This window comes from Alosa sapidissima, chromosome 1, assembly GCF_018492685.1.
Source record: "Alosa sapidissima isolate fAloSap1 chromosome 1, fAloSap1.pri, whole genome shotgun sequence".
NCBI classification, from domain to species: Eukaryota; Metazoa; Chordata; class Actinopteri; order Clupeiformes; family Clupeidae; genus Alosa; species Alosa sapidissima.
The window spans coordinates 17,131,785-17,145,113 of NC_055957.1; the positions used below are offsets into that span (position 1 = coordinate 17,131,785).

At 39.7% G+C, this 13,329-nt stretch overlaps 1 protein-coding gene across 3 annotated transcripts in view; it reads left to right on the forward strand.

Moving 5' to 3' along the window:
* Positions 1-6,817, forward strand: part of LOC121714928 (oocyte zinc finger protein XlCOF7.1-like) — a 43,565-nt gene extending 36,748 nt beyond the window's left edge. For all 3 annotated transcript variants that reach the window (XM_042100174.1, XM_042100155.1, XM_042100165.1), the window contains exons 6-7: positions 3,069-3,297; positions 4,802-6,817. In XM_042100174.1, the coding sequence (XP_041956108.1) occupies positions 3,069-3,297; positions 4,802-6,358 (1,786 nt within the window). In that variant the 3' untranslated portion in view covers positions 6,359-6,817. The remainder of the gene's footprint in view (positions 1-3,068; positions 3,298-4,801) is intronic.
* Positions 6,818-13,329: the final 6,512 nt, after the last annotated feature.

The window sequence follows — 13,329 nt, forward strand, 5'->3', positions numbered from 1 at the left end:
TCATGCCTATATATTTCTCCTAAATTCACCAAAAGTTAGCACTCTAACCTTGCATGCACTACTGCGATCCGAAACATATCCGACGCTTCCTTTGTATCAGCAACCAATCGCGAAAGTTCAAAGGTGAGAGTCTCATTGGCTGTGTTTCAGGTAGTGTTGCACGGTGCAACGATACTACAAAAGAATCGCGATACCCTGAAATTAAAAATGACACTATACTTTACTAGACTATATTATTTTATTAGTATCAATACTTTTAAGAATGGCCATGTTCTTTTGAAGTAACAGGCGTATGCTCAAGGCATGCTTTAGTCCATTCCCTAGCCTGCGCGTCTTTTCTCCTCACACACATGTGATTAGCTGTCGTGCCGTGCCATAAGCAGCAAGACATAATAATAGCCTAATATTAAGTTGATTTGCTCACTTACATCTCTGTGTACAAGTCTGTGTTGCTAACCTACCTATGCTATGGGATTTAGGTCATTTAGGCTTACTGTTGGGTTTAATGTCAGAAATGGGCTATGCAACCTTGGCTAACTTTTACATCTGGAAAGAGCTCCTTACTAACTATCCTGCTAGCTCAGGTCATGTTCGTATAGTGCTCACTAAAATCATAAATGAACATTGCAAGACACCCATCTCTTCTATGATCACAGAAAGATTTTCTTCGAGTTGTTAGTTTTTTGAACATGTATTTTATCTAATAACACAGAAAGCAAAACAAATTGCATCCACACATCCTTGTTATGCACTATCCAAAAAATTTCACTAGCCTAAAACTGTGAAACTGAAGGCTAATTACCCTCACATATTTGTTAAAGTGACAGGCACTCAATTACACACACCACCAATGCCAATACACACCACATTAACCAGTTAGTTTTCATATATCACCGGCGGGACGGTAGAAATTGAATCATCCAATATCCAATATTAGTTGTACAGATGTATAGTTTATCTTATACACACTCATTGAACCAACAAAGTAAATGCAAAAATAGAGACTTTTTTGTAATTATTCCATATTGTGTGTAGTCAGTCTATATCAGAACACCTGACATACAATCTAAATAGTCCACAAGAAACCTCAAAGTGTTACCTTTCATTTGAGACCAGGATTATGCTTCTACACAAAGGGGTTCATGTGCAGTAAGCATTTGAGTGTCAGTATGCATTTTGGATAACAAAAAGTCCTATGGGGAGTCCATAGGCATTTTACAAAACACATGAGCATACCTTGGCAAATAATGGTCTAAAGCACTCATATTTTCATTCTATATTGATCTACTTTTGCACACAGCCTCACAAGACCTAATGCTAGGGCTCAGTTGTGTTTCTAAGGGATATCAAGTGACCCAGAGGGCTGAAATGTGTTCAGTTCAGAGATGCTTGTAATCCGGCAGAAAGAAAAAACTATATTCTAGCCTCTGTAACTCTGTTTTTGACTGTATTGACAGTATTTTGACTGTTACTACGAAAACTACAGGTTCTCAGCTTTCTATAGAGGTCCAACATTTGATGGTAGGCCCAAAAAGAGGTGGGAACAATGCCCTTGTAAATAGGCACAGTGCAATTTCAGGCAAAAACTTGAAATTTGTATTGAGATCTATGTTTAAAGATATGCCTAAGTGTAATAGTTTTAAAATCAGTATTCAAATGACTAAATATTTTTAGCTACTAGTAATTATGCAGATTATAAAAAACTAAACATTATTACCAAAATATACACTTATATATGAATTCCAAAATATATTAAACATATGACATAAGCCATCATTTTCTGTGTGTGTGTGGAGGGTCAAGCTGAATCTAGGATGGCCACTGGTGTGAACGATCACACTATATTCAATATTACTGATGACGTCAAGGTGGTGGGAGGTGGGATTTAAATCAAATTTAAAAAATCTGCAATTCTTGACAGTATTGAAACAATAATTTTGGTATCGTGACAGCACTAGTTTCAAGGCTGTTTTCTCAAAATGATTTTCCTCTCAGCACAAAATCTCCACTTCAGACGCACTTACATACACCACATTTTCTTATTCTTAACTATATGTAGAGGGGTTTGTTGATATATTATTCCTAGCCTGATTTATATCATATTTATAACATTTTATGCCCAAAAATTGATTTTAAGACTATTGACAGCATATTATGATTTTCAGAATAACAAAAGTCGATATCCATAAATCCCTCTGTAATTATTTTCTCATCTAATATGTAAACACAATGAAAACATAATTTTCAACCTGGCTGTATCCAATGCTCAGATTTTGTGTTTTAAAATGTTAACGATTTAAAAGAAACATTAAAGAAGTACCTAGGAATGATTAACTGGATGGTAGGTCTCAATTCCTTGTTAAAGTGCCAGTGTTGAATTAAAGTGCTTGCGATTTGCTTGATTATTATATAATCTGATCGCTGTGTGCACAAATTATTTATTGTACCTTACTGTCCTATTTCTTTGTTGTAAGATTCTTTCAGTTGACTTATTGCAGAGGTGATTGGGCCCATGTACTGGTTCTCAGGAAGTGTAGGGTGTGCAGTAGTTATAAAAAACAGATGTAGGCCTACCAAATTATTGTGATTCACGTCTGTGTATTGAACCGTTAGGGGGTGTATCGTTCAGGAGTGCGTTTCTCAAAACCGCTATGCAATGCTATACCAACTAAGTTGCGTACAGGTTAGCAACTATGGTTTTGGGAAACGCACCCCAGTTCGATAATGTAGCACATATTGTTGCATCCCTACTATGTGCTAGCTGGGTTGGTTGATTTTTTTCTCTGAATACCATATGCATTGAGAGAACCACTGCATTAAATTATTATACAAAGTATTGATTTCTAAACTGTGCAGAAGTCTTCAGAGTATCTGCACACAAAATGTGTCTGGATTGTATATCTGATTGAAAAGGTAATACATTGCAATAGAGAATTTGTTGTCGAAAAACTGTTCTTTTTAATCTAATGTGGAAAATAGCATTTTATACTAGTGTGCAGAACTAGCCATTCATACTAGTGTGCAGAACCAGCAATTTCATCACTCACTCACTGCTTTTCTTGTTGAAGGAAGGGCCTGATGGCGGGTGTCGTCGTGAACGTTGCTAGTCTGCTACAGCTGTTCCAGAAGTGCCTCAAATGCTGCAGTGATGCCTGCAGCGTTGCTACGGAACGCAAGGGACTCCTCTTCCACGTGGTACAGCAGTGCTGGGGCTGTGGCAACACCAGGAACTGGGCGAGCCATCCTCCAGACCACACACCCTCTGACCAGCAGCTCACAGACCATGACACTTTAGAGGTAAGTCAAGTCGAGACTTTCTGGTCCACATCATCAACCGATCTTTTAAGCTTCCAGTGGTTCTACTTTCTCATCCAGTGGAACTTCTGCTAAGAAAATATTTAGAGACCCAGAATGCCACCAAGACTCGGAAATTAATCTCCACTTTCCAGACTCTACCCAACCCTCCACCCCCTCCTCCAGTTACCAACCTCAGAGCTAATGGGTGGTTGACGTTATAGGCCGGAAAAAAGTTTTTGAAAGGAAAAATCGGATATTAGGCATGTAAATCACTTAGTCCTGTTGTACCGACTTTCCCATTCCCAAAAATGTGTATGGCCTTTCAGATTTTGTATTAGAATTTATATTAATTCACTAATTTATTGTGTTAGTGACTAAAATTGTCATATGGTGTGATATGAAAATCATTGTATGTAAAATAATAATGGGATATATATTTTTATGTGAGTCAATGTATCATAATCTTGTCATTACGTAATTCATTCATTACTTGTGCAGTTTTATTACATTTTAAAGTATTTTCTTTATCAGTACACAAAGGAAGGCATATGTCCTCAATGTTTCAGTAAACTTCATATTCATTTTGACATACCTTGATATAATAGAAATAAAATGCTTGTGACTTTTGTTGATCCCATTTCCCATCTGTTCCATTGAGTTTTGTATGATTTAGTTCCAAAAAGCCTTTTTATTTTCATAATCTGTTGATGTCACATAAAATGGTGTCACGCCATATGATAAATCACACCACATAACAATCTGTTAATGCAAAAAATGTGTACTGAGTTACACTGTTACAACTGTGTAAAACAGAATGCCACCAAACGTTGTATTGCACGTGTTCCCTGAATTTTTCCTCTTCTCGATGGTGGGCTTCAATCTGAATGTTTGTAGTTCCTCTTTCATTTTATTCTCTTTGTATCTGTTAAAAGACAAATTCAAAAATGTATTCAGATATTTAAAACATATCCTACACTATAATCAGATTAAATTGTTGCAATACCTTGTAGTGATAAAGACAACAAAAAACACTATTTAGGGTCACAGCGCATGATATCGATTTTTGGGACAAAATCTTTTTGTTCAGGGCTGATTCAAAATATTTTGCCTGGACTTTTAAAAAAAGCAGACTTACAAGTAGACATTTGTTGTATTAATATATAGGGGGAAATATATTTATTGGTTTTATTAAAAGCAAATTTTGTGAAATGAGCTTGGGACAGTCACACCATATGAGCTTGTCCTGGTTTGGCTGAAAATTGTTGAAAAAAAGATTTTGCAGATAGACATTTCTTTACTGATGTTTGACACTCAGGACCACAGAAAGGCCATGTCACGTCAACCACCCTAATATCTGTCATTCTTCACTGATACACTTTGGTACTTTTGTACTGCCTTCTACTGCTATCTACTCAAAGATTTGTCTTTGGTGGCAAACTCTCCATTTCACTTTGATTCACCCTTAACAAAAGTCAATGAATTTCAAACGCTTTGTCTCCTGCAGATGGCAGAGGAGCCAGAGGGGAGGGCGTTCAAGGACACATGCATGGAGATTACCGGGGAGGAGGTGGCGGAGGACGAAGAGGAGGAGGATGAGGAAGAGGAGGAGGATGAGGAAGATGAGAAACAACAAAAAAGAAAGAGGAAAAGAAGGGACAGTGATGAAGAGTGGACTCCAAATTTGACAGAGGTCTTAGAGGCATCAGATGAGGAGTCTGAAGGTGTTGATGAAGAGGAGGAGCATGTTCTCCAGGTGGAGTGGTGCTGTGACTGTGGAGAGGAGGGAAGGCCCCGCTGCTTCAAGCAGAAACACCTGCAGCTCTACTGCTGCGCTAAGTGCGGCTACAGGGACGGTGACCAGGAGCTGGACTGCACAGACGGCCAACAAACCCAACGCACCCTCAGCCCAGAGGCCCCTACTGCTGCAGACCAAGAGAGCTCTTGTGATGTTAGCCAAGCAGCTGAGCGCGCATGCAGCCCAGATGCCAACAGCAATAACAAACAAACTGCTTCCAGTGATCGTTGTGAAGATTCAAATGGCATTAGCAATCAAGGGGTCATAAACTGTGATAAGCTGCATAAAACCAGAAATGGCAACCAAGGATCAAACAGCAATGGTGGGCCATGGGTCAATGGTGCTGAGTTAAACAGCAGCAGCAACAGCCACAGAGTCTGTAGCGATCCAAAACAGGGTTCTGTGAGCAGCAGTGACCAAGGAGGCACCAGAAATGAAAGCCCAGAAGACACCAGCAGTAGAAATCAGGGCGGTAACACTGCGTCTCAAGTCGAGTCGTCGAACAGCTGCCACCTGGAAACTAGTGCAGCAAATGAGGAGAGACGGAACCCTCCAAAATATGCCGTCTACTTCAGTGATCTGTACAGCCTGCAGAACCATGTGGAACAGTTACATGGTGGTAAACGTGAGCTTTGTCCAGACTGTGGCAGATTCCTCTTCAGGCGCGACGGCCGGACACCGCACGTCTGTGATCACAAAGTGAAGCCGTTCTCGTGTCTGACTTGTGGGAAGCGCTGCATCAACGAGACAGGCCTCCGGCTGCACAGTCAGCTGCACACTGAGGACCGTGGGCTTTCCTGCCAATACTGCTACGAGAAGTTCAGGTTTCAGGAAGACAAGCAGGAGCACGAGAAGACCCACCAGGGGGAGAGCCTGAAGTACCGCTGCTCCGAGTGCCCCAAACGGTTTGCAGATCGCTTTCGTCGTGGTGCTCACAGGAAGACTCACTGGAAACATGGCAGGTTCTTCTGCAAAGTTTGTAACAAAGGCTTCCCTAAGCTCTCTGAACTCCAAAGGCACGAGGTGGTACATACAGGACTGAAGCCCTTCAGCTGTGAGGTCTGTGACATGTCCTTCAACCAACGAGGACATCTTAAGTCCCACATGCGCCTCCACACAGGGGAGAAACCTTTCAAGTGCCATGACTGTGGGCAGTGCTTCAACCACAACGTCAGCCTCAAGAACCACATCCAGCGTAAACATGGACCAGGAGCTGAGGGGGGGGGGGGGGGGATTGGGGATGACTGGACCAAAGAATCTGGGTGACCAAAAAGAATAGGTGCTATTGGATTCAACAGGGAAAAGCAAATGGTCAGCATTTGGTCATTACGTCTTTATGATTGTGCCTTGTGGCCACCTTCATTTCTGTAAAGTTGTAATACATGTTTTTTTTTTCCACTTCATCTTGGTTGAGTTTGGATAACTAGGTGAAAGTAGAACCGTTGTGAGTGTTTGAACAGTACTTGATGTATATTGTCCCCGTTGGGACATTTGTTCTGAGCTTCATCCTGCAATTCCACAAAATATACATAAAGACAGAAACCTCTCACAAACCTCTCACAGCACACCCACAGTTAAGTATACAGATATCACTGATGTGATATACACACATACACTATTACTGATAATGTTGACCCTTTGCACAGTCCCACATGGCTAACAAACATCATTACATCAAACTTAACGCCCTCATATACAGCAATCAATAAAAAAAAATTGGTTATAGCCTACCGTGCAGGGTATCCTTATTGTGCTATGTAAAACAGGAACAGAAAGCCCAATCACGTCTGCGGTTCCTTCTGGTGTACAGATGTACGCCCTGTCGCCTACGAGGAGCGAGAGAATTCCCCTGTGTGTGTCACTCCAAGTTGGAATATCATAATTTCCAGACTCTTCCCTACACTGTAGCCTATATGAACTGCATGACAGTAGGCCAAACAAATTTATTTGCGAAACTTTATGCAGTAGAAATAACACAGCTTGGTATGCAGGAGATAATGTTTGCACAGGAGAGGGAATGAGAGTGCATGCACGCGTTGTTGGCATCCAGCTTACAAGGATTAGCTAAATCACTTAGGCAAAAGTTCAAGGCCATGGACATACATTTTCTTTCGAAAACAGAAATGATGAAAGAAGCAAGGTAGGCAAGAGAGAAATTGCAGGTCAAAACAATAGCATAAGAACTGTTATTATGTTGAATGAAGCACAACGCTTTACTGAAGTTAAAGCACATACACTGTTTAAAGTCACGGACACAACAAACTTAGGTTTCTTTACTGCACATACAAATGCCCGAACCTACCATATGTGCATAGTCTGTGTACCATAGCATTTATTCCCCCAGGCGCCCTTTACCCATGACCTCCCTTATAAAATGCTCACAGCCGTAGGCTAAAAGTTTAACATGGGCAACACATGGCATAATAATAATAATAAGCTTTATTTGTATAGCCCCTTTCATACACAGACTGCAGCTCAAAGTGCTTTACATTTGGAGCATTTAACACAATACATAGAGAAGAAAATAATAATAATACATTTTGAGGCTAACGCAGCAAGTTGTTGCGGTAGTATACAGACGTTTAAGGAACACAATGACCTTAAAACTGGCAGCCTTAACGCCCCTACAAGCACGCTATATGCCATCAGTGGTAAGTAAAAACTCCCATATTCCAGGAAGAAACCTTGAACAGAACCCGACTTAATAGGGGAAGCACATCTGCTTCTGGCTGGCTGCAGCTCTAATAATAGTCTGAAAAAAATAGTCTACAAGATTAAATGAGTTAACTAAAGGCCCTCATACAGGTATGTTTTCAGGTCTTTAAAAAAAAAAAAAAAAAAAAAAAAAAGATATTCACTTAACTCGCCTGTTTGATGTACAGAGGCAGGGTGTTCTAGCTTTGATGCATAATGGATAAAAGCAGCTTTTCCACATGCTTGTGGAGCAAGCACATGCTTGTAGAGCAATTAAATTATTAGCTTTGGAAGATCTAAGTTTCCTTTTGGTTGATAACATATTAAAGGCTCAGAGATATACTGTATGAAGGTGCTATGCCATTCAGAGCTTTGTGAGTTTTTAACATAACCTTAAAATCAATTCTGTAGGAAACAGAAAGCCAGTGCAGTTTAACTAACACAGGGGTGATGTGCTCTCTCTAATTGGTCTTAAAAGTCTAGCAGCAGAGTTCTGTGTGATTTCTTTATATTATTTTATGAGAGATCAGTAAAAAGTGCATTGCAGTAGTCTAACCTAAAGGCATGGATTAGTTTTTCTGCATCTTGTTAAGTTAAAAAGGGCCTCACTTTGGCAATGTTTCTCAGGTGGAAATAAGCTGTCTGGGTAACTTAACTGATATGGTATGGGGCCTGAAGCTCTGTATCTAAGATGATGAAACCTAGGCTTTTTACTTTTGATTTCAGAACGGTGTCTCGTTTTGATTTCGGGCCAACCAAAAGTACCTCTGTTTTGACAATGACATCATTTAGCTTAAGAAAAATTGTGCATGTGTTGGGTCATAAAGTACCGATAGGGTAGATGGTAAAGTATCATTATTTTACTGAGCGACTTGTCATTAGGTCTTGTGCCTAGTCTAAAAAAAGCCATTCCAGGTCAGTGCACAATATAAAGCAATCTTTTGCTTGCTTGAGGTCTGGGAATTGCACTTGTACTCGGCAGCGAGGGCTTAACATTTTTGGGAATCAAAATCTTATGGCGCATAAACTTTTGCCTTCAAAATTGAACTAGATCTCACTTGTTTCTACTAAGGGACCCTTAAATCAGACTTGGGCTGAGACTAGAGGAGGAGGATTTTGCAACAAAGAAATGTATCATGCTCAGCATCTGACCCCAGCAGGTTTTCCACCGTTAAGAGTCAGCCCTCTTTCTCTTTGCTGGAAAAGACAGGGAGTGTGGAGAGAGATACTTAGTACCTACATCAATTGCTAGGATATTTCTATTACCTGGTGAAGGGTGACGGGGGGCACTGGTGCCAACAGGAGCAACACAGAGTATACCCTTGAAGACTCATCCGGCGGTGGAGTGTTCTCGGAGTCGACAATCGAGCCACTACATGGGACTGCCCATTTTCCAATTTTACATCAAATAAGATGCCTGGCTGAGATCACTTTCAAGGTATATCACTAAAATTGTGTGTGTGTGCGATTATTAGGCAGCAGTTGTTTAGTATCATCACAGTTGTGGTGTGTATAAGTCTAATTGAGTGCCTGTCACTCGTAGGTTAGTGACTGCTGTGAATAGGGCAGCTGGCAACTAGGGAAAGACTGGTGACAGCACGGAAAGACGACTGACGACTGAAGTGCCCTTGAGCAAGGCACCTAACCCCTAACTGCTCCCCTGGCGCCGCTGTAGCAGGCAGCTCACTTCTCCGGGTTAGTGTGTGCTTCACCTCACGGTGTGCTGTGTGTGTTTCACTAATTCACGGATTGGGATAAATGCAGAGACCAAATTTCCCTCACGGGATCAAAAGAGTAGGCTTTCACGGTTTTAGGCTAGTGGAAAATTGTTTCACATAGTGCAAGGATATATGGATTCAATTCATCATGTTTACTATAGTATAAGTAGCCTATCTTTTGATCCGACGGCTCCTTCGTGAGACTCTGATTGGTCAGAGATGTGAATGCCAGCAGCATTGTTGGCTGCCTGTGGTGCACTGGTTCTGATTTAGAATGAGTTTCGAACAACCTCCATTGGCTACATTTCAGTGTTAGGCCTACTTCTGTTCTTTTCTTAAAGTATATTTTTGGTTTATGTCACTTTATGTCAAGTGTACATTGGGGAGAAACAGGAAGCGAGAGAGAGAGATGGGGAGATGACCGCAGGTCGGAATCAAACCTTTAGAGGAAGCATGGAACCTTTCTGGATATGGTTTAGCCTATAGGCCTAAAAAGAACTTCAATAAATGTCTGTAGTGAGAAAGAGCCTTTAGACCCTCTGCGGTGTTTGCAGGTCTGTATTCCTGCAGCTGTGTAATCTTCCCTGTCAGTCTAACCCTGTTTTGTTTCAAACCCACAGAGATGAAGACTGCAGCCCCTTCCAGCAGCAACACACAACCAGCAGCCCTGCAAAGCGGCTCCCCAGCGATCTAGTCAGCGGCTCCTCAGAACGGTTCCTCTCTCAGCCTGCTGGGGGCGTACTCAGACAGTGATGACAGTGATTGAGAAGGATATGTCTTGTGTACTGATGAAGAGATGTCAAGGCTAAAATGGGAAAAAAGGTTCTCGAGTCCTCATCAGATTCATAGCTCGGATTCAAAGCTTTTTACTTTTGTGTGGAACCTCAGACCTCATGTTCCGGTTTCATCTATTGGTCTGTGTGACCTGTTGGTTCAGTCCCCAAGAGCTGTTATCTCTATGAGGGATCCAGCACTAAAACTCAGGATTGTACATTTTATTTGTTTTACAATCTGTGCCAAAGTCAACATCCAAGACGACATGTTGTCAAATTCACTGTGTGTCTTTTTAAAATTCGGGTGATCAGGACCACGGCCTTGTGGTGTCAGATTTAGCTGGTGTAATTAATCTTTTTAGATATCAATGTCTGTAAGACCAAGGAGATGATCATTGATTTTAGGAAGAAAACAAAATCTCCCCTGTTGTCATTAGTTTAATGGTCAGGTTGTGGAAACTGTTCAGAAATATAAATATCTTGGGACTGTGATTACTATTTTAAGCATCACGTCAACAATGTGTGTAAGAAAGCTCACCAACGCATGTACTTTTACTGTAAATTCAGACATTTTAATTAATGTGGACAGCACTTCTATGAAGATGTTGTTTTATTTAATCTGTTGTTTTTCATTTATTTTTCTGATATGTGTCTAACTCTGAAGAACAAAAACCGTCTAGTTAACAAATGTAGCAAGATTGCTGGGGCTACCTTTGTTAACATTCCTTCCCTGCATGGGCGGATTATGAACTTTCGGGCCCCTGGGCCCAGATGTATTAGGGGCCCCCCACTAATTGTCGCATATGTGGGAGGGGGGGTTTGGGGGTCTTCCCCCAGAATTTTTTTAATTTGTTTGATGTGATTTCCTGTATTCTGGTGCATTTTGGGGATGGCCAATACTACATTCAATCAGATTCATAGCCTACATCCTGATTTGTTGATATTGAGGCAATGATTCCATGCAAATGCTTGGGCTTCAGGGCCCCCTGACCCCATGAGCCCCTGGGCCTGGGCCCGGTAGGCCCGTGCAGTAATCCATCCCTGCTTCCCTGCATAAGAACAACCCTCAAAAAAAGCCTGGTCGATCCTGGATGATCCCAGTCACTCCTTGTTCTCAGAGTTTACATTGCTTCCCTCTGGCCGTAGATTTGTGACTTTGACATTTCAAGTGTAGAAAGAAACCAAAAAAATGTAATGCATTTTTATCATTAAACTTTTTTATAGTCATAGAACACACTTCAAAGTTGACAAACATGACAAGTATTTGCTGAGCTTAAACCTTTAAGACTTCAAGTATTTATTTGAAAAAATGATGTAATAACAGAGAAATCTGTCAACTGTTAGAGACAAACTTGGTAAATTATATATATTTAGCAAATGTGATACATTTTTAAATTATACCTTCCGTAAGAGAACTTTTGTCTCTACGGTCACTGAAGCAACTTTAAATAGATAAGATTTACGTAGACTTTAAATAGATAAGATGCTACTTTTTGTCCTGTAATAAAAAAATTAAAAAAACACATTCCACTGGCAAGTTTCCAAGAGGTGCATATTTTCTTAAAAAAGGTAGGTTTTACATATATAATTTTTAAAAAGAAATCCTGTGGTAAAAATATTAGTTGTAACACATCTTCTGATATACATTTGAAACAAAAAAAAACATTTAGTCATCATTTTAAGAGCAAAATCTTAAATTTATCACACTCATTAAATGCTATTGAAAACAAAGTTGACAGCACATCATTGTCAACTCTGTTATCATTAATCTATGCAGAATTAACACAGAATTAACAGAGTTTACATTTGTCATCATTTTGTGGCTTAGCTCTAGCCTATAGCTTAGCTCCACACCCTAACCTCAAACTAGTTACTATATGTATAAAACCAGAATTTCATGGCTTTTAATCATATTGTTTTTACAAAAATCTACTGTTGGTGTATCCTCAACATTTTGTAAAAATTAATGAGAGAAGAAGTTTAACATATCTCACTGCCTTTCCCGTCAGAGGAATTGACATCTCTCTAGCGTCATGCTTCATATTCAAAGTCTGTGTGGATTTTAAGCGGTTTTATAACGTTAACAGAGTTGACAAGAACTTTGAGACGGACCAAAATTATATATTTTTTTAACTTAAATCTTGCATTATACAGAAAATAGACATTGTATATAACTGATGTTATAACAGTTAGTAAATTAATTTCCAAAAAATAGATTGTTAGACTTGATAACATCATGTTTAGTCAAGTTGAATGCATAAATCTGTAGTTGGAGACAGTCAATAATATGGGATGTTGAAGTAATTTAGTTAATATTTTGTGGGTAAATTGGGTCTAAAATAAATATAAAGCATTGTTACTGTTGAAAGTGTTTTATTAGCATAATTGTTCAAAATTGACTCCATAAAGATTCATTTTTTTGATAATAACTAAATCTTTATCGTGGAGACGGGAAATGTATCCCGAATTATAGAATGACCCAATATATATATATATCCTCTTTTCTTACTATATTTATATAGATATTTTTATTCTGGCTTCTGTATCTTTTTATTGTTCTTGTTTTGTTTTATTTTGATTACTGTTGTATGTTTTGTACTGTAGAGCTTGATGCTCAGTCAATTTCTCCCTGATGGAAAAAAAAACTGTTGATTATGTTTTTTTTAATGTATGTATATATGGTTATGGTTATGTGATTTGGCAGACGCCTTTGTCCAAAGCGAGAAATATATATATATGTCATACATACAGTATATGACAGAGGAAGCAAAATAGGCCTAGAGCATCACCTGGCCATGGCCACGACTATGCTTTACTTTAAACATGGTGCACCTTTCAGGGTATTCTTCATTCTGCCTCATCCAAACATACGGGTTTTGTGCCCGTTTGAGGGTGTTTTATGGGGGTAACCTGGTAAGCCATGGCTGTTGGAGGTGCAAACAAATGCTGCATCGCCATTGAGATCACATAGTAAAGAGCTGGCTCAAGGGTTATAAAAGTATTTTGTCGTATTTAGTTGTATAATGAAAGCACAGTTTTTATAGCTATCCAT